Source organism: Polypterus senegalus, chromosome 11 (assembly GCF_016835505.1).
Source record: "Polypterus senegalus isolate Bchr_013 chromosome 11, ASM1683550v1, whole genome shotgun sequence".
NCBI classification, from domain to species: domain Eukaryota; kingdom Metazoa; phylum Chordata; class Cladistia; order Polypteriformes; family Polypteridae; genus Polypterus; species Polypterus senegalus.
The window spans coordinates 23,551,816-23,575,732 of record NC_053164.1 but is presented as its reverse complement, the minus strand read 5'-3'; the positions used below and the strand labels follow the sequence as shown (position 1 = coordinate 23,575,732).

Here is a 23,917-nt window from a genome sequence, read left to right as displayed (position 1 = left end):
AGATGCTTCAGAAAACAGGTATGGCACTGTTTCCTACCTCCTTTTGACTAACAAAGAAAATGAGAGACATTGTTCATTTCTAATAGGGAAATCAAGAGTGGCACCACTAAAATCTGTCGTCACTATATCAAGATTGGAACTTACAGCAGCAGTTGTTGCAGTCAAAATGGACAAAATGTTAAAACGAGAATTACAGATTCCCCTGCAAGAGTCGATCTCTTGGACTGACAGCACCACAGTACTAAGGTACATCGCAAATGAAAGTGCACGCTACAAAACCTTTATTGCCAACAGAATCGCAGTGATAAGAGAGCACACACAACCCTCGCAATGGAGATACGTCGCATCTGCGCAAAATCCTGCGGATCAGGCATCAAGAGGTTTGACAATAGAAAGCTTCATCAAAAGTAAAACTTGGATACAAAGCCCGAATTTCCTACTACAGCCAGAGCACGAATGGCCTAAGAGACCGGATGAGGTGGACTTGTCTACTAGCGACGATCCGGAAATCAAAAGGTGTGTAGCAAATTTTGCATGTGTAGAAGAAAAAACTGAACCGGTAAAAAGACTTATAGAGTACTACTCGGAATGGTACAAATTAAAGAAAACAACAGCTTGGTTCTTTAAGTTTAAAAAAGTGCTAATGCGTTTGAAAGAAGAGAGAAAGGCAATTCAATATACAGTTAGCCAATCTGGACATAGCCCAAAAAGACAAAAGATGCTGATGGCGAAACATATGAAGTAATACAAATCAATAACGAGACTAAAGCCACTGTCTCTAGATGACTTGTCTAAAGCAGAAAATTAGTTTATTCGCCTAAGTCAAGTACAAGCTTACCCAGAAGAAGTGAAAGCACTAAGTAAAAATCAGCCTATAAAGAAAAGCAATAAAATCATTAAACTGGATCCAGTTCTACAAGAAGGAATATTAAGAGTCGGAGGAAGACTCAGCAAATCAGCTATGCCAAAGGAAGCCAAGCACCCTGCAATAGTTCATAAAATCTCGCATATCGCTACACTCTTAATCAGACACTTTCACCAAGAGCATCGACACTGTGGACGTAATTATTTGTTAGCAGAACTACGTCAAAAATACTGGATACATCAGGCAAACGCAGCTATCAGAAAAATAATTTCGAAGTGCACTACGTGCAGAAGATACAATGCGAAAGCTGGTGAGCAAAAAATGGCAGATTTGCCAGAAGATCACCTAGCACCCAACAAACCGCCTTTCACTAATGTTGGAGTCGATTATTTTGGACCCTTTTTTGTCAAAAGAGGAAGAAGCTTAGTCAAAAGGTATGGAGTAATTTTCACCTGTTCAACAACTAGAGATTGAGATTGCACACATTTTAGACACAGATTCCTGTATCCAAGCGATTCTCAGATTTAAGAGTAGAAGAGGCCGGGTTAAAATCATGCGCTCAGATAATGGAACAAATTTTGTTGGAGCAGAAAGAGAGCTACGAGAAGCCACAAAAAATTTGGAACACGAAAAAATCGGCAACGAAGAGATGCGAAGAGAAATCAAATGGATTTTTAACCCACCGTCAGCCTCTCATCAAGGCGGAGTTTGGGAAAGACAAATCAGAAGTATAAGAAAGATTTTAAATTCGACACTAAACCAACAAACATTCGATGATCAAAATCTTCATACACTGATGTGCGAAGTGGAATCAATACTTAATAACAGACCCCTTACAGAGACATCTAACGATCCTAATGATCTGGAACCCAATCGTCTATTGTTATTGGACACTCAACCCGAAATGCCACCTGAACTTGTTTCACAAAATGAATCATATCCAAGAAGACGCTGGAAACAAATTCAATACATGGCTGATTTGTTTTGGAAAAGATGGACTAAAGAGTATTTGCCAATACTTCAGGAACGTCAAAAATGGCTTACACCAAAAAGAAACTTTGAACCAGGAGACATCGTTCTAATTGTGGATAAAGCTACACCTCGCAATTCCTGGGTAATGGGTCGAGTTACCAAGACAATGCCAGATGCCAAAGGCGCAGTCAGAAGAGTTTGTGTGCAAACCAAAAACAGGACACTGGACAGACCCGTGAACAAACTGTGCCTGATTCAGGAGGCATCAAATAATTAAAATGACTCATTTTCTTTTTGCATGCCTAATCTTAAAGCCTTTTAAATTTAGTGCTTGTGTTTATACAGCACATTAGAGTTTAAGCTTTAAAGTTTCTTACGTCTAGTATTTGTGTTTTTATAGTAGAAACTTAGTTAAGCTTCTTAAAGTTTGTTTTAAGTTTGGTAAAGTAATGAAGGCTCTTATTAAGTAAAGTTAAGTAATTGATTTCTGCCCTAGCATAAACAATTAGGGGCCGGATATGTAAGAGCCATTTTCCTAGTTCTATAAAATGTGTGAATATTTACTAGATGATAATGCATAAAATATGGGAGGTTCCTATAACCCCCGTGAATAGAACTGAGTTGGTATTTTCCTGTCATTTTCTAACAGTTTTGAGCAAACAATGTTCTCCAGCTAGTGTCTAGCCTCGCCTTGTGTAAGGTACAAAGTCATACGGTTTTTTAACCGTGTCCTTGTTTGTGCTTGCCCACGTGACCGTGCCTGGGTACATGTCAAGTCTACAGAAGATACATTTTTCCTTTTTTTTTGCCTTTATTCTATGTGTGTAACTATTTTTCTTTTTATTCTTGTTTGGATAATTTGCTTTAAACTTTCACTAAATATTTTAAAAACGAACTTTTGGACTGAGAGATTTCTTTGACACGCGTCTTACCCGTGTCTAACTTCGCCTTATACGTCGGCGGCTACATTTGGTTTTTGATGTTTTTCGTGTTATCTAAAAAGATTTCTGCCATTAAATGTATAACTTTAATGGTTATAAAGAACTTTGCTTCCAGTAATAGACCAGAGTATTGAGCCACTACTAGTGATTAGAAAAACAGTTCATGCAAAATTAAATTTGCAGCCCAATTCAGTGTTTCTCTTTCCAAAAAAATGTGTAAAACAAATCGCATTTTACTTTCCACCAACACAAAAAGAAAAGTGTTTAATTCCTTTCTGGAACCATTTCCATTAATTAATTCAACTGCCTGTCATTCTGTGTTTAAATAAAGATCATTAGTGGAAAAAATTTCATTTTCTTATAACGTGTAGACATTTTCTTTAGCTTGTTGTCCTGCAGAGAGTCGAGAATCGGACAGGTGATTATTTACTGAGCTAAACTGAGATAAGTCTGTAAAAAATGAAACCAAAATAAATAAAAATGAACCTAACTACCAATTCATAAAAAGAGACATGAATCATCTTGACAGGTTGGCTGGGCTTCAAATTCTTGTTTTATGTTCTCTTTCTTCATTTTTGGTTCTTGTATATGCATTAAGTTTATTGGTGTTTATTTCCCATTTCTTGTTTTTAACGTTTGACACTTCAGCTATGCTCCATGTGTTTTGAGGCTGGTCCCCCAAGTAGCGGGGGCCACCTGCCAATCACCACCAGGAACGGCCCTCCGCCCCTAGCCTTGGGATTCTGTTTTGGGATTGTGGTTCTCTTGGATTGCCTTGTGTTTGTAGGCAACTGCATTTTGCCATTGTGCTCTGCAGAGCTCCTCTGTGTGAAACATGCTGAGGATTTCTGTGAAAATAAACCTTTTTATGTTTATGCAGTTTGTCTGTTTGCCCATTTATCTAGCCAGTATTTGGCAGCATATCCCCCTATAGTGGGCATCTTTAGAAGTGTTTGTGCAACTTTTTTGGACTTATATGTCTCATAACAAGAGGTCACACCAAATGAAACTTTGAATTTCTTTTAAGTATTTTAGGATATTTCTAATTGAGATTGGGTAACAAAAAAAAGCCAACCTTTTACCCTTTTGTGCCAATTACCTTGGTCAGGACCCTAGATGTCACACCCCTGGGAAGTGGCACCAATGATGGCTCTCAAAAAGGTGATGAACAAGGACCTAAAAAATAGCATTCAAGATGTTAAAAAATTCCAAATTAATTCATGAACACCCTAATTGTAACACTTATATTGTGTACGCTGGTAAGAGGATTTGCATTTTGCTAATTATGATGACAGTCTTGACAATTGCAATATTAAATATACATCACAGACACAAATAAAACTCAAAGCTTCTTGGGGCATGGCACCTGCATGCCCTCATCTTCCTCATGCTGCCATCCTCTTTTCCACAATAGCTTCTAGTGTGTCCAGGGTTCACACTGTAATGGAGCAGGCCTTTTGTTCATCCAGTGTGCTTCTTTTGTGCTCAGGTTGTTTCCCCAGCAGGCTGCAGCATAGAAGACCTCACTGGATACTATGGACTGGTAGAACATTTCCAGCAGCTTGCTGCACACATCAAAAGACCTGAGACTCTTTAGAATGTCCAGTCCTCTCTGGCCTTTCTTGTCCCCTGCCACTGTGTTGTCAGACCAATCCAGTTTGTTCTTCATGTGAACATCCAGGTAGCTCTGCACCACTTAAACATCCTCCGCCTGAATGGTGACTGGTCTCAGAGGCTTCTTGGCACATCGGACGTCCACCATCAGCTCTTTTGTTTTGCTGATGTTGAGTTGCAGGTTGCTCACCCTGCACCACAAAACAAAACCACCACAACCTTTCTCTACCCTTATTAATTCAGCCTATGATGGACGAGTCATCTGAAGATTTCTGTAGCTGGTAAGCACTGGTATTACACTGGAAGTCTGTTGTGTGGAGAATAAACAGGAAAGGAAGACAGGACAGTTCCCTGAGGTGCCCCCAGTGTCACACACCACCATTTCTGACACGCAGTCCCTCAGCCTCACAAAGTGCGATCTGCTGATCAGGTAGTCCATGATCCACGAGATTGTTGGGGCATCAAGATTCAAAGCTTTGAGCTTTTCCCCCCAGTCGATGAGGCAGAATGGTGTTAAAGACACTGGAAAAGTCAAAGAACATCATCCTGACTGTGGTACCAGGTTTGTCCAAGTGGTGGGAGATCATAGCATTCTCCACACCTGTATGTGTCTGAAAGCATTTTGGATGCTACAGAAAACCATCCTTAACCCTCTTCTGGTGACATCGCACTACCTAACTTTCAATTTTATTACTGGGTGGCAAACATGCAAGCTATAAAAACATGGACATTGACCCAAATAGATGAACACACACTAGTTTGGTCCATAATAGAAATAAAATCCTGCAGTACTTCTTCATATTCCTTGCTTTGTACCCCAGTAAATACAAGGTATTGTCAATATACTAACATCCCGATTGTCATTCATTCACTCAGAATATGGAACCAATGTAGGAAACACTTCAGGATAGAGAAGCTTTTATCTGTGGCACCTCTGCACGAGGACCACCTTTTCCCACCCTCTGAAGCATATGTAGTTTTTAATGTTTGGAAATCATACTGGATTAAATAATAGATTTGTATATACAGTAGATACTGCGGTGGGCTGGTGCCCTGCCCCGGACTTGTTCCTGCCTTGTGCCTTATGCGGCCTGGGATTGGCTCCAGCGGGCCCCCGTGATCCTGTGTTAGGATATAATGGGTTGGGTAATGACTGACTGACTGTATATAGATAATATCTTTGTATCCTACAAACAACTAGCCTCCATTTAACATAATTGTTCCACTATCTCCAAATTTGCAACTAAGCAAAACCTGCCCAATTTTCGTCACCTTCCACCTATTTCTATTCCAGAAGGAATATTGATCAGTCTTGAGGACTCAGGCAGCATTTCTCTAACATATAAAAACATCTTAAAGTCCCTCCCTTTCAAATATCGCAGAGTATAGTAGGGAACGGATCTCTCACTCAGCATCTCAGAAAAGGAGTGGAAGGCAGCAATGCACAGAATTCGCTTGAGCTCCATATGCACAAAGCTTATAATTGTTCAACTTTAAATATTTTATCAAGCACATCTGTCTCATTTAAAATTGTTCAAAATGTTTCCAGGGTGAGATCCAACCTGTGAACATTGCAATCAAGATCCAGCCTCACTAGTCCAAATGTTCTGGGCCTGCACCAAATGGTTCACCGACAAAAGCGCGATAGATATATGTGCACTGACAAAACCGTGCTGACAAACCCGCTAACTGGTTTTCGACAAATGCGCGCCGACAAAATCGCCACGTCAAAATCGCGAGAGAGGCCAAGAGAGTTGGACAAGTACGTGCGCATTATGTACACATTATGTGTTAGATTATGGCTGTTATAACTGCTGATGGCATGCCACGAACAAATAACTCAGTCGAGGGTTGGCATAACGCGTTGTATACAAAGCAGAATTACCAGCAGTCAGGCAGCCAGCAAGTCTAAATACGCTCAACTACCAAGACGTCTTGTTGCAATTCTTCCTACATATGCAGAGCGTGATCTTAAGGACTATCTGCGTGCCGTGCTGATGGCATGCCGCGTCTCATAATATTGACTTCTAAAATAAACATTATTATATATGCTTTAAACTAGTAATTCATATTTAATGAAATTTTCGTGATTTTGTCAGCACGATTTTGATGCCGCGTTTTAATCGTCGCTATTTTGTCGGCGCTCATATGTCTATCGTGCAAATGTTGGGTCACAGCACCAAATTAACATCATTCTGGATGAAAATCTATAAATGCCTATCAGACATCCTTGGTGTCAAAATCTCTCCTAATCCACTAACAGCTGTGTATGGTGGGCTCCCAGATGGGCTTAAAGTGGAGAAGGACAAACAAACTGTAAATGCCTTTACTAAACTATTGGCATGTAGACAACTGGAAGAATCCTAAATCTCTTATTCTAAGTCAGTGGGTAACTGATCTTCTTATATAATACACTACCGTGGCTGTTCGTTTGTCTGTCCAGGATTTTAAATCTCCTGTAGCTTGCAAACCGTTTGAACTATTGACCTGAAATTTGGTACACATATACTACGTGAGGTCTACTATCCACTTTCAGGGTGATGCTTGACCTCCAAGGTTATTCCTCTTTTTATTATTATTTTTATTTTATTGTAGAATCAACTCTCGGCAGTGGTCAGCAGGGAGGTTGTGTGGAGTATACAGTACTTATGGTTGCCTTTCTTTTCCCTACCACCTTCGCCTTCACTTCCCCTACCTCTTCATATCTTAAATATTCTTGAGGCAGACTGAAGACTTAAGTGCCAGCTTAAGTGAAAAATCAGAGAAGGTACTAAGTAATTGCATCACAAACCCTGACTTGATCAGTTTTAACGCGAAAAGATGCAGATGAAAAAAGAGAAGAAGTGGACCATCAGAATGGAGACAAGAAGAGCTGCTCAGGAAGCAGCAAGCGCATGAACCTCTGAGGAAACAAATGCTAAATGTACAGAGAAAGAGGATGAAAACTAGGAATGCTCAAGTCACGTGTCCTCACTGCACATTATCGCACAGTGCACCGTTACTGGTATTATATATTATCTGAAATTAGAAAAAAATCAAATTCTCTCTTGGAGCATCTGTTCAAATCTTTTTTAAAACCTGGCAGGATCTAATCAATAACATTTAACAATAAGTATTCATATTGGGGGAAAAGACTTCTTTCTCTTTTTACTACTCTCAAACGTTTTAATTGGGCTGTTCTCATTGGTGGGGTTTGATTTGATTTAGTTTTGTTAAGTTTGACTTGATTGTTAAAAATGTTACTTGATTTTAATAAATTCAATAAAAAAACAACCACCTTCTGTTCTTTGTCTCTTTTCACAGATATCAACGAATGTTTTGAAGGAGATTTTTGTTTTCCAAATGGAGAGTGCTTAAACATGGAGGGCTCATATAGCTGCCTGTGCTCTCCTGGCTACAAACTGAGTCCAAATGGAAGCTTGTGCGTTGGTAAGAGTTTTTCCTTCATTTTGGATTTAATTTCTCCCTTTTTAGATTATAATGAGTGTGTGTGATAACGTAGATAGCATATGTACTCTTAAACAGGTTTTTATTTTTCTGCAGCCTAAACTAGCAGTTCTCTCTGTTGATGGTTGTCAGAAAGTCCTTTGTCAGGTTGAATTGTGACCTCTAATGGCAGTATATTAGAAACACTTGTAGAACTTTTCCTACATATTTCCAAATGAAAGTTCAGGCTTCGCATGTCTTTTGTTCCTTTGTTTACTTGCTGCACGTTGTGAGAATAGTTTGTCCTTTTCTCCTATCACTTGAGCCATTAATGCTGTGCGTCCTTGCGGAAAAACCACAGCAACAGGAATTAAAGTACTTTCAGAGTTCAGATTGTGTTTGAGATTAATCCTTACCTCGATATTGAAAAGGGGAGTTTACAGACAAAGTTGTACCACCGTGGAGTTAATAGCGGCACCTCCCGTGGCCAGACATCTGATCGTGTCTACAGTCGTTTGGACTTTATCTCATCCGCATTTCTTACACCAGCCTGTCGTACTGAGACCAGCTCTCATTTTTAATGGTTATAAACTGTGCAACACTCAGTTTACAAGGCCTTGGTTGCTTGTGCTGCTTTCTTGTTCAACCTTCAGTCCTTTACGGGGATCTCAGACCAGAAGGCTCATTGATAAAACAGAGAAATAAAATGTTCCTTAGTACACTTCTTATTATTTTGCGTGCTTCTTTCCATTTAGCATCAGCAATACAATATTACAAGCCATGGACCCATGATAACTGTGTCATATTTTTAATATTATTTAAATTACTTGTGTCACATATTGAATAATACAGTAACAAGAAAGGTATGTGAACCCTTTGGAATGACCTGCATGAATTGGCCATCTAAGTTGCAAGTGTAGACAAACACAATACGCTTACGTTAATAACATACTGTGGCCTGCAGGGGGCACTCTGGCTGCACAGTCCTGACACAGATGGACACAGGACGCAAGTTCAGTCATGCAAGGTTTTTTATTTTCTTATGGGAAACGCTTTTCACCCGTTTCCCACCTGCCCAGAACGGTACACAGTCCAAAATACAAATAATCACAGTAATAAAGCACCAAGCACTTTGTCTTTGCCTTCTCTTCTTCCACCTCCACTTCTCCTCTGGAAAACATCACCTCCTTCCTCCCGACTCTGGCTCCTGGACTTGTGGCAGTGGGCTCCTTTTATACCGCACCCGGGATCACTTCCGGTGGCCTATTAGCCTGATCCGGTGAGGCGGAAACCTAATGTAGTAGGGCTGTACATCCCCTGCAGCACACCATGGCGGCACACAGAGGTCCCTACAGGGCTGTACTATGCTCCAACTCCCATGAAGCCCTGTGGGAGTCTGTGGTGCTACGGCAACTCAGGGGGACTACCCTCTAGCATTCTGGGGGAGACAATGCCCTGAGCATGCTCTCTCCCCTGGTCCTTCCATTTTGGAGGCATCCCATCCAGGCAAGGGCCCCAGCTATCTGCCACAACACAAACAATTACCATCATCCATATCTCTACTGAACACACTCCTCTAACATTCACAGTGTACCATGGAATATGTAAGTGAACCCTTGGATTTAATAATTGGTCAAATCTCCTTTGGCAGCAGTAATTTCATACAAACACTTCTGGAAGCTGTGGATCAATCTTCATTAAAGGTCTGCTTCAGCTCATCCATTTTCTTGGGATGTCTGGTATGAATGGCTCCCTTGAGGTCATTCTAAAGCAGTGGTTCTCAAACTGTGGGACGGGCCCCCCTTTGGGGGGCGTGAAGTAACAAAAAGGGGGGTGCGCAGATGTGAAAAAAAAATAAAAAATACATCTATTGAAACCAAAACAAACTAACTTAAAATACATTCTGATCTGCGGTAGGCTGGCACCCTGCCCAGGGTTTGTTTGATTGAAGATTGGCTCCAGCAGACCCCTGTAGTTAGGATATAGTGGGTTGGATAATGGATAGAACTATACTCTGATACTAGAAAAATAAATATAGAGTTAGATAAATGTCGATAAAAGTTAACTAGGTATAATAAAATATGCATCTATGATATATCATTAATTAAAAAAGAACAAATTGGTATTAGTGGGCTCCTTTCAAAAAAACGCTAGGGGGGTGCGATTAAAACTGTTATGAAAACTCAGGTCGTAAATACTTAAAGGTTGAGAAACGCTGTTCTAAAGCTTCCTCTTTGTGTTAAGGTCTGAGCTCTGACTGGGCCACTCCAAATGGCGGATTTTCTTTTTTTGGAAGCCATTATGTAACAGAATTACATTGATGTTTAGGATGATCCACTTGCTGTATCACCCAACTTCAACTGAGCTTCAGCTGATGGAGAAGCCACCCTGATTTTATTCTTTAGGATACCTTCATAAACTTGTGAATCAATTTCCCCCTCAATGATAGCAAGCTGTCCAAGCAGCCCTGGAACATGACGATGTTCCCTCCACTGTGCTTCACCGCTGGGATGAACCCATCACGTTGGTACACAATATCTACTTTTGCGCCATACATACTGCTACATACTCTTCCCGACAATTAAGCTTTAGTTTCTTCAGTCCACAAAACTTTTTCCCAGTGGTGTTGTGGAGCATCAAGGTGGTCTTTCTTTGACAAGCTTCAGAGCATGCAGTGATGTTTTTCTTGGAGAGTAGCATCGTCCTCTTTGGTGCCCTGCCACGGACATCACGTCTTTTAATTTTTTGTGAAATGTTCCCCTGTTCTGATGATCCCTTCACAGCTTTAAGCTGTTACACTAGGGTTCTTTTTAACCTCACTGAACATTTTGAATCGTCTTGGCAGGGTATCGCCTACTAGTGTGAGTAGCCACAGTACTAACTCATATCCACTTATAGACATTTTCTCTCACTGTGGACTGATGAATATCTAAACTCTTTGAAATGATTTTGTAAACCTTTCCAGCTTTTCTGAAAATCAATAATTCTAGGTTGCAGATTTTCTGACATTTCTTTTTTGTGTGGCCTGCTTCACATTAGCAGATGCATCTTCTGAGTAGCAACTTCAAAATGTCTGACTCTTTTTATTGGAGAAAGTAGCTCTAAAGCAGAGCTCTCAAACTCTAGTCCTGGAGGGCTGCAGCGGCTGCAGGTTTTCATTCTAACCCTTTTCTTAATTAGTGACCCGTTTTTGCTGCTAATTAACTGCTTTTGAAATAATTTTAATTAGCTTGTTTTTTAAGACTTGTTCCCCTGAATTTCTTCATCTTTCCTCTGAATTGCTTTACTTCTTTCCTTAAACAGAAATGAAACGTGAAGTGAGTGAGTTGACAGAAGACCAACTAAGTCAGGGTCTCAGACTCCAACCAATTTCACTCCAACTGGTTGCTTAATTAGGTGCTGAGTCTTGTTGTTCATTAAACCTGTTCTTTAATTTCATAGCTTGTTGCAGCTCTCATTGTGCAATAGCAGACATTTTCAAAATTGTTAATTTTTTCTCTATTTTTCTAAGAGCGCTGTTGAAATGTTTTGGGGACCTGAGCAAATCAACATTCATGAAACCTCGAGCCTTTTTACTTTTAGATACTGTATGATGATCACAGTTTGTCCATCATTTTTTGATTCATTTTATACTTCATTATTGTCAGGCTGCTAATTAAGGAAAAAGAAACAATTAAGTCTTCAAGAGCAAGTCAATTAAAATGAATTCAAAAGAAGTTAATTAGCAGGAAAAACAGGTCACGAATTAAGGAAAGGGTTAGAATGAAAACCTACAGCTGCTGCGGCCCTCCAGGCCTGGGGCCTCATGTATAACGCCGTGCGTAGAACTCGCACTATAACATGGCGTAAGCACAAAAGCCGAAATGTGCTTACGCACAGAAAAATCCAGATGCAGGAATCTGTGCGTACTCCAACTTCCACGTTCTTCCGCTACATAAATCCCAATCAGCGTGAAAACTAACGCCGCATTATGTAACGCTCCAACTCCTCCCAGAATTACGCCTATTTGGATATGCAAATCAATATAAATCGCCCTTAAGCGCAGCCTTCTGTGAAAAAAGACAATGGGAAAAGCACGGGGGAAAATATAAGAATTTCAGCGAATACCAAGTGGAGGCAAAGGAAAAACATACTATTTGTTCAAATAAACCGTGGTATAATCAACAAAAGGAAGTTGATCGAGTGACATAGCGTGTTGGAGAAACTTGAAAGCTCACATTCACAAAATCGCACAGTGCGGAAATAAAAAGAAGTCACATATCAAAGTCGCCGTGAAAAGAAGAGTTGTAAGCCCACTGTCTGAGTGTCATATGAAAGTTTATTAGGGTACAGAGAAAAAAGGCACACGGTGGGGAAAAAGCACGAAATGTCAACTTTAATCTCGACATTTCCACTTTAATCACGTAGTTTATTTTGTCATTAAAAAAGAACATTATAAACTTCATCTTAAAATCGTTTAATTAACCAGTTTCTCAAAATTACATTGTAATTAAAGTAGCACGTTAAATGCTTTGTTTTGTATTTGATCTTCTACTTGTATGTGCTCTATGTGTGTGAATCACTACTTGCTTCTTAAACCGGCTCTCTTCCTCCAACTGGACACAGAGTCCATTACATTTGTGATATTACAGCTCTCTGAATAACTAAAATACTGAGATGTATACGTGATGTCATTTTCATGATGATAGAAGTTAAAGCACATTATTAAACATGTGTTTCATGAGCTTCGTGCTCATGACAAGCATTTATCTTTTGTCGAAATTTGTCGCTGCTTTTAGCTGTGTTGTTATTTTCTCTTTCTGTTTTATATTCAATATATATTGGCGTACGCCCAAGAGTCCTTGCTTTTCTTTCCCCAAGTAACCGATCGCCACACAATGAGCTCTGTAATAGAAGTTAAGCCATCTGTAAGCTTAGCGCCGATTCTTCAAAACGTTTAAAGAACATTGAAATATCTTCGTAGTACATGTTTAATTATTCTATCCTTCACGACACTCCCAGTGAAGAATATAGATTATTTAAATGAAGTTAAAGTTTTATGTGTATAATTTAATAAACATATTTTGCTGCATTTCACCTTAAAAATGATATCGTCATCATATGTAAATACGCTTTATAAAGTGGCTCAGGTTGTGAGATATTATAACTGTAGTGCAAGTTTACAGTGGGGTGATTGTACTTATAAGTACAAACCGTTCTACAAGGAGCAATTGATTGAATGCATTTAAAGTTCTTGGGATTAAACTGTTTCTGAACCGCGAGGTCCGTACAGGAAAGGCTTTAAAACGTTTTGCCGTGGCTGAGACAGCATGTCCTTGAAGCTGTATACCGATAATTCTCTTTCCGATCAGCTGCTGCTGTGATTCACACTCAGATACAGTGATATAAATACTCCGAGTCGTGCAGTGAGAGTAATATGGAAAAAGATGATCCGCTGTGGCAACTCCTAACGGGAGGAGCTGAAAGAAGAAGAAGAAGAAGAAGAAGAAGAAGAAGAAGAAGAAGAAGAAGAAGAAGAAGTGAGAGTAACAACGCTAAAGCAGTTATGGTATTTGGAATACTATGGCTGTTCCCTCTACCATTATATTGTTACGAGTTAATTACAGTCAGATGCATTACACTAATAAACAATATGCGGTTAGTTTCGGTGTATTTATAAAGCCGCGTCATGAAAATAATGAGTAATCACACAGGAACAGTACCATTGCTTTGACGCTGGGTGCCGCCAGTCTGCAAAACCGAGCGGAGAACTTGCGTACGACAAGACATGAGGTACCGTGGAAAAGTGCGTGGCTTTACGCCAAGTGTAGGTTTTATACATCGCGATTTGAACGTGGAAAAGTTCTTACGCAACATTTCTGTGCGTACGCACCGTTTATACATGAGGCCCCTGGAATTTGAGATCCCTGCTCTGAAGCATACCTCCAATCTCGTTTCATAGACTCCAGGTTTGCCAGCACCTGACTCCATTGAGGTAGGAGCACGATAAAAATGAAACCCAAAACAAATAGAAATAAAGCTAGCTACCAATTCTTAATGAGAGACAAGAATCAAAGTTGGAAAAACAGGCAAAGGGATCAAGCCAAATGAAACTCACGAGAAGCACAAAAACAAAAAAATTCTTGTATTTTTTAGGATGCTCCTATCTGCATCCTAAAAATTGGATAACAAAAGGAATCCCAAGCTGCCTTTTTATCTTGTCGCACCAATTACCAGCAGTCACGACCCAAGAAACCACACATCTAGCAATGTGGAAACAGCGCCAACAACGGCATTCAAAAACATGGTGTGTTGTGCCTTTTGAGTCATCTTGACTGGGCGCCCACTTCTTGTGAGAGTAGCCACACTACTAACTCGTATCCATTCATACACAGTTTGTCTAACTGTGGACTCTTTCAAATGACTTTGTAACTCTCACCAGCTTCATGCAAATTGACAGTTCTTGATCGTAGATCTTCTGACGTCTATTTGTTTTGTGAGGAAGGTTTCATAACAGCATATACTTCTTGTGAACTCAAGATGTCGGACTTTTTTTTTTCTATCGGTCCAAGTGGCTCTAAACCACACCTCCAACTTCGTTATATTGATTGGATGACTCCAGCTTTGTCAACTCCTGACACTCCAATGAGTTTTTGTTGATGTCAGACTAGATGCTCACATACTTTTCAAACCTACACATGTAGTGCTAGGGTGTTGTACTGTGTGAGCCATTATGGATGCAATGACAAGTCAAGCAAAATGACACCTTTTATTGGTTAATTACAACCTGCCTGAGGAAGGGGCCTGAGTTGCCTAGAAAGCTTGCATATTGTAATCTGTTCAGTTAGCCAATAAAAGATGTCATTTTTCTTGACTTCTTGTTGAACCTACATATGTGAATGTGTGAATGATGTATCAGTATGAGTTATTAAATCAACACATGCTTACCAAACTCTGATATATAACTAGTAGAAAAGTATTGTCCTTATAAATAATACTGTATTGAAAGTGTCTAAGAGACAAGTAACTTTACATTCTCTCTGTATTTTGTGTGAGGTGTAACAACCCATTAGTTAAAGGTTTGATTTTTGCTGAAGTTCTCGTTGTCTAACGTGCTCAGGCTAACCGATCAGGCATTGCCTATCTGGTTTTGATTTGGGATATCTCTGTTTCACGGGTCAGCAGAAGCCATCCGGTCTTTATGAATGTAAATTCCCTTTGCAAGAAAGTAAATGTGGTTTTTAAAGAAGGGTGGACTTCTTTGACAGCATTTTCTGTGTACATTCAAAGATTCTGAAGCTTCTCATTTCTCTGCTCACCCATGGCAACAAATTATGGAGCTTTCCTGTTAACTCAGGGTTCTCTGATCACCTTCTCATTTATAGATATAGATGAGTGTGCTCGATCTGATCTCTGCCAGGACGGCCGTTGCATCAACACAGAAGGTTCCTTTGAGTGCTCCTGCAAGACTGGATTTGCCGCCAATCCCGAGAGGAATACTTGCCTTGGTATGTAACGCTCATCTGGTCATTTTTAATAACACGATGTTGATGAATGTGGCTGATTGGCTAAAACACAGGCCCCCCAATGTAGTAATTAGAAATTAAGGCTTGAAAACTGCGTTTCCTTGTCTTCCAACTTACCTCAGTCAAAATCCAACTCAAAGCTCAGCTACACCCAGTTACACTCTCTTGAGAGTCTTAATCGATGTCAAGGATCCGGTTAGAAGTGTCTAGCTTGCTGTGATACACTTGGAATTGGTGATTCCTAGACACATTGATTATGTGGCCTTCTCTTAACAGTTCAGACACCCAACAAAGGTCCTCACCTGCCTACAGCTTCTGGGCTATTGCCTGCTGGTCCTCTGAATTCCCTTATCTGTGCTGCCATCTGTTATTAAACAAGCAATTCACAGATTCTGTTCAAATTCACTTTACAGCCAATTTACGGTTGTGGGAGGTTAGGGTGTACCTCTGAAGTTTTGACTACAGTCAAGCAACCAACTCCAGACATGGTAGAAGTTACTTGTAGTGCTCACTCGTGCATATGCTCACACTCGCATTGGGACGATTTAGAATCACCAGTTAACCGACACTCATACCTTTGAAGAGATTAGAACGTTAGGAAAACTGTGACGAGAACAGACCATTACTCCGCCCGACAAAGCTCACCAGTCTCATCTACCTAATTTCTCCAAAATAACATGAAGTTGAGCTCCCTAAAGTCGACTCTCTTTTCCACACTACTTGGGTAATTTACACCATATGTCTGTGGTTCTCTCCCTGAAGAAAAACACTTGTGCGAATTTACACTTTACAACTTTCCAACCCTATCCCTGTGTTCTGGTTGAAGTCATTTTAAAGTAAAAGCTGGAATCCATTGTACTAATTCCTTCTGTAATTTAAAAACTTCAACCACATCACCTCTTAATTGCCTTTTGAATAGCCTCTTTAGGGTTTTGTTCACCGCTGGAAAAATTAGCCAAACATTTTGAATTTTTTTTCAACAAGATAAAATGTGTAACATAAATATGTAAATACTGTCACAAGAACATCAAGAAAGGTTTGGGGCAGCAACCCATGTATATTATTCCTTGGCTGCAAATGGGTAATACTTAGAAGTTGCTTACAAGTCTGAGTCCAAAACAGAACTGATGCATGTTGTCAAAGATGATGATGACAGGAAGTGATGTCATCAGAGGCACCAGAACCGGAAGTGACATCAACAGAGGCACCAGGACTGGAAGTGGCATTATTATCACAGGCTCCAGGATGGTGCGGGATTTCCCGTGGATGGTCTGCAAGGGATTGAGAAAGAAAGTCTGTGCACCTCGCTGCCCCCTGGTCTGCTGTGGAATTACTATTATTCAGGCCCTTAAGCTGCCTCGAAATCGCACGTGTGTGACAATGCCAAAATGTCAACATAAATACAGTAGGAACAGAATGTCTAGTGTCCACTGCTGTATGGATGTAGATTTAGTACACAACCTTTATGTGATATACACTCACCTAAAAGGATTATTAGGAACACCTGTTCAATTTCTCATTAATTCAATTATCTAATCAACCAATCACATGGCAGTTGCTTCAAAGGGGTGTGGTCCTGGTCAAGACACTCTCCTGAACTCCAAACTGAATGTCAGAATGGGAAAGAAAGGTGATTTAAGCAATTCTGAGCGTGGCATTATTGTTGGTGCCAGACGGGCCGGTCTGAGTATTTCACAATCTGCTCAGTTACTGGGATTTTCAGGCACAGTCATTTCTAGGGTTTACAAAGAATGGTGTGAAAAGGGAAAAACATCCAGTATGCGGCAGTCCTGTGGGCCTTGTTGATGCTAGAGGTCAGAGGAGAATGGGCCGACTGATTCAAGCTGATAGAAGAGCAACTTTGACTGAAATAACCACTCGTTACAACCGAGGTATGCAGCAAAGCATTTGTGAAGCCACAACACGCACAACCTTGAGGCGGATGGGCTACAACAGCAAAAGACCCCACCGGGTACCACTCATCTCCACTACAAATAGGAAAAAGAGGCTACAATTTGCACGAGCTCACCAAAATTGGACAGTTGAAGACTGGAAAAATGTTGCCTGGTCTGATGAGTCTTGATTTCTGTTGAGACATTCAAATGGTAGAGTCAGAATTTGGCGTAAACAGAATGAGAACATGGATCCATCATGCCTGGTTACCACTGTGCAGGCTGGTGGTGGTGGTGTAATGGTGTGGGGGATTTTTTCTTGGCACACTTTAGGCCCCTTAGTGCCAATTGGGCATCATTTAAATGCCACGGGCTACCTGAGCATTGTTTCTGACCATGTCCATGCCTTCATGACCACCATGTACCCATCCTCTGATGGCTACTTCCAGCAGGATAATGCACCATGTCACAAAGCTCGAATCATTTCAAATTGGTTTCTTGAACATGACAATGAGTTCACTGTACTAAAATGGCCCCCACAGTCACCAGATCTCAACCCAATAGAGCATCTTTGGGATGTGGTGGAACGGGAGCTTCGTGCCCTGGATGTGCATCCCACAAATCTCCATCAACTGCAAGATGCTATCCTATCAATATGGGCCAACATTTCTAAAGAATGCTTTCAGCACCTTGTTGAATCAATGCCACGTAGAATTAAGGCAGTTCTGAAGGCGAAAGGGGGTCAAACACCGTATTAGTATGGTGTTCCTAATAATCCTTTAGGTGAGTGTATTTTGACAGTCAAGAACACACCTCCTGATGTTACAATCATGACAGTAGAAGTGAGTTTCTTTGCACACTTCTCTTATAATATTTTTCTGTTGCTTGTTCATGAGATTGCAGAATCTCAGTGCCTGACCTGCACGATCAATGCACTCCTTGTATTATTGCAGGCTGCCAAAGTGCAAGGTTTAGTGACTTCCATGTTTCCCCTGACGTGAAAATTGACAGTTGCAGCATTGTGAATGGTGATTAGGTGGCTAACATCTTGCTTGTCCTTGCACTCAGAGAGAGCGGTTGGGAAAAGGAGCAAATTTTACAAGGCATTGCCGCACCCTCCACACGATGGACCACCCGGATTGGGACCTGAGTACAGCAGTGTAATGGGTGACACATCAGCACCACACTGGAGTCACAGTTATGTTACCTTTTGGTCAGGCAGTTACTGTCACACCATTCTGAAGCTTCACTTTCCATGTCATCTGATGATCAATGCACATCGTCATCACTATCGCTTCATTCAAGCAATGGTTCAGTTTCAGTTTGCTCTGAAACTGACTTTCCAGCATTTTGTTTGTCATTGTGGTTTTATTTGGAGGTTCCGTCCTACTCGTGAATATTGATGAGTTACCTTAGAGTGGCAAAACACATTAAAATATTCATGATTTTTTACAGCATGATGTTATTTCATCCTCTAGATGGCAGTAGAACATTGTCCTGAGCATTATTTGGTCTTAAAACTGTGAAGTGGATTATTACGTCACCTCAAATCTGATTTGGGCTTAACCGTAATTACATAAAATTCTGACTTCTAACACTCTGGGTTAAAGTCAAGGTACTGAAAATGTTTAAGTCCTTTCATTTTGCAGGATGAAACCCAAAATACTCTAGAAAAAAACACACAAAAAAGTGCGAAGAACATGCTTTTTTCCTCATAGAAAAAGATCAGTAAAGTACATTGAAACACAGAAAACTGGGTCCATGAGGCAGCAGCATTAACCACCATCACTCACATCAGAGCAATTTAAAGTCACTAGTGATGCTGTATTTTTGATTCCCTCAGATTTGGATGAATGTGCAGAGTCCAGGGGAGCGGTGTGTGCCTCCCAACGCTGTGAAAATACAATTGGATCATATCACTGCATTGCCAGTTGTGAGCCAGGCCACCGTCTGACAGCCAGTGGTGCCTGCATAGGTAAGTGTTGTATCAGGTACACCTCATCACAAAAATGTGGGCCTCAGGCAAAAGTGAAGAAAAGTGGTCCAAAGCATCATTCTTTAAGGTAAGAAAATAAGTGGGCAGATGATCAGTGAAGGTCATCACCAGACAAGGAATGGAACCAGGGGCTCCAAAGTTGCGAAGCAGCAGCACTATAGTCTCTAAAATCATGATGGTAGGGAGCCTGAACTGATATAGCACGTTGCTGCACCCACCATACGATTAACCACGTCAGCATCTGGTACTACCTTGTCTTTGCTATGTATCTTAGCTACTTTCACTGTCCTATTTAATGAAGTCCTCGCCATGTTCATTTAGAGTTAAGTTACTTTCTGTAACTTAATCCCATCAAGTTATGGCACCTTCTGATTTGGGATTTTTGTGTGTGTGTATATGATTTTTTTTTTTTGTCCAAGTAAAATGTAATCAAAATCTTCAGCATTTTTCTTTTGGCAGATATCAATGAGTGTGCCAATGCTACAATCTGTGGTGACCATGCTTTCTGCCGCAACGTGATCGGCACCTATCAGTGTTTATGTGATCAAGGCTATGAATCGGCCCCTGATGGCAAAAGCTGCACAGGTATGTCTTCAGTGATCCCTGCTTATTTTCTTTGCTGTTTGTAAAGGGTTTTTTTTTGTGATCAGTTTTTTATTAAAATGTAAGACAACCAAATTTAAGAACAAACAGCGTGCACCGCCACCATGCGCCCCCTCCAAAGTACTTCACATTATTAAATTACTAGAGAAGCCTGAGATAACAAATGAAATGGGCAGCCAACCTGACTGGGCCCCTGTGCCCTGGTGGGACTTTCCTGATCTGCAGTAGGTACCACCTGAAGCCTCATTCTGAATGACTTTGAATTGATGTTGCTACTTGCTAATGCTAGTCACATATTAATCCTTGCTGTTGATTGCTCCAGTAAGGTTCAATTAAGAGAGGATGTTAATGCTGATGAGGAGTCTGTGGATTTCCAACAGATTATTGAAATGGATTTATCAGCATGAGTAAAGAAGACATCACCTTTATATAGCATTTTTCAAGACATTCCAAGTACTTTACATGGCAGGGGCCCCCCACCAATGTGCAGCGTCCACCTAGATAATGCGACGGCAGCCATTTTGTGCCAGTATGCTCACCACATATTAGTGATTAGGTGACGATGAAAAGGTTAGAGAGAGAGAGAAATGGTCAGTTAAAAATGGGGGGTTAATAGGTGACCAGAATGACCAGTCTGTGATGGGCACTTTAATCAAGACATCAGGAAACACCATACTCTTCATAAAAGATGTTCTTGGACCTTTAATGACCATAGAGAGTCAGGACCTCAGTTTTTATGTCTTATCTGAAGGGCGGTATCATATTTACAGTACAGTGTCCTCATCACTGTATTGGGGCATTGGGATCCCCATTCAGACCACAGGTAAGTGCCCCCTTCTGGCTTCATCAATGCCTTGTCCAGCAGCAACCCAAGCTTCTCCTAAATGGTCTCTCATTCAGGTAATGGCCGCACCTGAACATGCTTAGCTTCAGGTGGATGACCTGTTTTTCACATCTTCGCACCCCCCTTTTTGTTACTTCCCACCCCTCCAGGGGGGCCCGCCCCACAGTTTGAGAACCACTGTTGTAAGATATTATTGAGCTTAGGTGTGAATTTCGAGATTTGATTTTAGTAAGGTGATCGGCAGAGTAGACAGAGGTCTGGGAGCAGCAATGCTGTATTCATTTAGGAGATGGAAAGAAGGTTTATCAGGAAGCCACAGACAGTTTCAATGCAATACAAGGCTGAGTGACAGAGTTTCATGTCTGATAAAGCTAAAGATTATAGCTATAAATTTCACACAAACATTAGAAAGTTTTTCTTTACACAGAGAGCCACAGACAAATGGAATTAATGACCGAGTTATGTGGTAGACAGTAAGATGTTAGGGACTTTCAAAACTCAACTTGATGTTGTTTTGGTGGAATTACTGTAGGTGGATATATGACTGATGAGGTTTGCTGGCCTCAATGGCCTGTTCTCATAAAAACTTTTTGAGGTGGGCTTGGCACTTGAAATGTTTAGAAAATGCATCCTTATGGGTACTAGTTCCTTAGAATAAAAACAAGGGAATGTCCTTGCCGTGTTAACTGTTTTGCTAAAGAATATCTGAGAAAATCAGGAAACAACAACACCAACATTTATTTCTATAGCCAGTAGCCATAAGATAGGGTAAGACTAATAATGAATAAGTAACAAAGAAAATATAAAATAAAGACATTCATACAATCTTATAAAACATATATAATTAGTAGAGGAGCAGTGTCCTTTAATATAATACCATATTGTAAATCTCTAAAGATGAGTCTGGTGATATGGTCAGATGGCCAGGAGGACAGAAAAAAACTCCATTTAAGTTAGAGGAAAACAAATAAAATCTGCAGGGATTCCAAAGCTAAAAGACCACCCTTCTCCAACTGGACATTCTACCTAACTTAAATGTGCTCAAATCATTCCTCATTATTTCCAATGTTCATCCCAGAAAATGTGATGCCCTTGGTCTCTTGTGCAGCCTGGGCCCCCAGAATCAAAAAAGTCAACAAAACTTCCCCATAAGCTTAGTATTTTTTGTGTGTTGGCATTCAAGGACAAATTTTGAAAAACATAGTTGCTACCAAAGAAAAGTCACCACTTTTCAACCAGCTCTACTTCTACAAACTTTCGAACCCTGAGGCGTGCAGCAGTTCCCCCCACCATGCCACCATTTCTCTCTAATTAGCCTCTTTCACAAAATTCAGAATTGACACATCAACGTGTAAATCTACATCTTGTCAGTTAGCCAACAGATGAATGAATCATGTTTATTCCACATCTTTACTTTCACTTCCAATGATCAATTTTTGCAATGTAAGAAGCACTACACAAAAAAAAAATAAACATCAAAACTGGACAAGGCTATTAAATTTGTCGGTATAAACTCCTTTATAATTACCAAGGTTAATGTTCTTATGTCAGTATGCTGAAAGTTTTCACTATTTTAACAAATAATATAAGCTTACTCTACAGGGTGGTCCAGATCTAATTATACAGATCCGGATCATCTGGATGACTTTGATTTATGTGGGGACGATTCCGGTTCGGCGACAAGATTCTTCATGTTGTCAGTTCACACACTTCTCGTTGGTCTGGGATTTTTCGGGTGATTTTTTTATGTAATAAACTTAATAAGTTAAAGCGTAATGAAAATTGCATACTTAGATCTGGACCACCCTATATTTCGACCGATGTAATATATTATCTGTATTGTAATAATGAATAGATAGGGTAAAGTAGCTGTAATCATCTAACATACCTAACGACTATTAATCTTTGCATCATTTTCAGACATTTTTTTCCTGTTATTTATATGTTAGTTATTAAGTGCCTGCCATGAAATGTGCAAATTTACATCATTTAAAGTTAGGGTTAATATTATTAGTCACATTACAGTTATGTCAAGTTGTATATACAGCCAGGAGCAGGTGTTTTTGCATAGTTAATGTTTCATTGAGACGGGCATCCATTGTGTTGTTTCCCGTCTCTGAGATAAGTGTTTGCCCTTTCAAAAATCGATTCACCTGTCAGTACAACACCAAAGTTGTTCTAGTTAAAGAGTCAGCTTGTAAACTTTATGTACACATCAGATTTGAAGTACCGGCTACAAGCATAAGTGCTGTCATGGAGTATGAAAACTTTGGTCCTTTATCACTTTTGATTTCTTGGGTCCATTTTCTTTATTGTGTTTTATCATTGGAAAGCTGTTGCAACTCAGGGCAGGATGGGTTTGTTCAGAATTAGAACACAGGGGGATACTGCAGATGCTTTTTTCACAATTCTGAAATTGTTTAGGATAACAGGAAGGGAGTTTAGCCAAGAAAAATATACAGAAGCATAAAAATGGCTAATTGTATCTGCAGCCTACTTGGAAGGTACTATAATTGCAGCAACACACGAATAACAGAAATCACTCAAACCTTCTCCTTGTTTCTCTCTATTTTAGACATTAATGAGTGTCAAAGCATGCAGGGTGTCTGCGGTACGGCTCTGTGTGAAAACATGGAGGGCTCTTTCCTGTGTATTTGCGCCAAAAGGGAGGAGGAGTTTGACCCCCACATTCAGCGGTGCGTCAGCAGGGAATTACCAGCAGTGCCAGGTATGCTTCTCTCTAAGGATTTCATTATTTTTGTTTTTGGGTTGTTTATGTCCAAAGCAGTTTACACATTACCAAGTGTGCAGAAGGAGTAAAAAACAGTCACACAGTCAGAGGTACAATCCAATACTGAAGTACTTATACACACAGTCAATTCAGGTTTATACAGACAGTCTCCAGAAACCATAATCATGTCATGTACTGCCTCTGGTCATCCATTTTACTATTCTCTATTTCTGAATAGAGTCACTGAGATTGTCATAAAGAGATTCCTGCTTAGTACTGCCTAGCATCCTACTCAAAACTCCTAGTATAATGGCCACTTTGAGCTAAACTATGGATCTTCAAATAAGAGAATATATGTAGACACCTTAATAATCCATCCATTATATCCTAACTACAGGGTCACGGGGATCTGCTGGAGCCAATCCCAGCCAGCACAGGGCACAGGGCAGGAAGCAAACCCCAGGCAGAGCGCCAGTCCACCGCAGAGCACACACAATAACAACAACAACAACATTTATTTATATAGCA

The 23,917-nt window shown here is 40.3% G+C and overlaps 1 protein-coding gene across 1 annotated transcript in view; it reads left to right on the top strand.

Annotated features, from left to right (window-relative positions):
- LOC120538740 (latent-transforming growth factor beta-binding protein 1-like) overlaps nucleotides 1-23,917 on the top strand; it is a 616,227-nt gene that overhangs the window by 540,818 nt on the left and 51,492 nt on the right. The window contains exons 22-26 of the mRNA XM_039768171.1: nucleotides 7,696-7,821; nucleotides 15,183-15,305; nucleotides 19,059-19,190; nucleotides 19,671-19,796; nucleotides 23,234-23,386. Coding sequence (XP_039624105.1) covers nucleotides 7,696-7,821; nucleotides 15,183-15,305; nucleotides 19,059-19,190; nucleotides 19,671-19,796; nucleotides 23,234-23,386 — 660 coding nt within the window. The remainder of the gene's footprint in view (nucleotides 1-7,695; nucleotides 7,822-15,182; nucleotides 15,306-19,058; nucleotides 19,191-19,670; nucleotides 19,797-23,233; nucleotides 23,387-23,917) is intronic.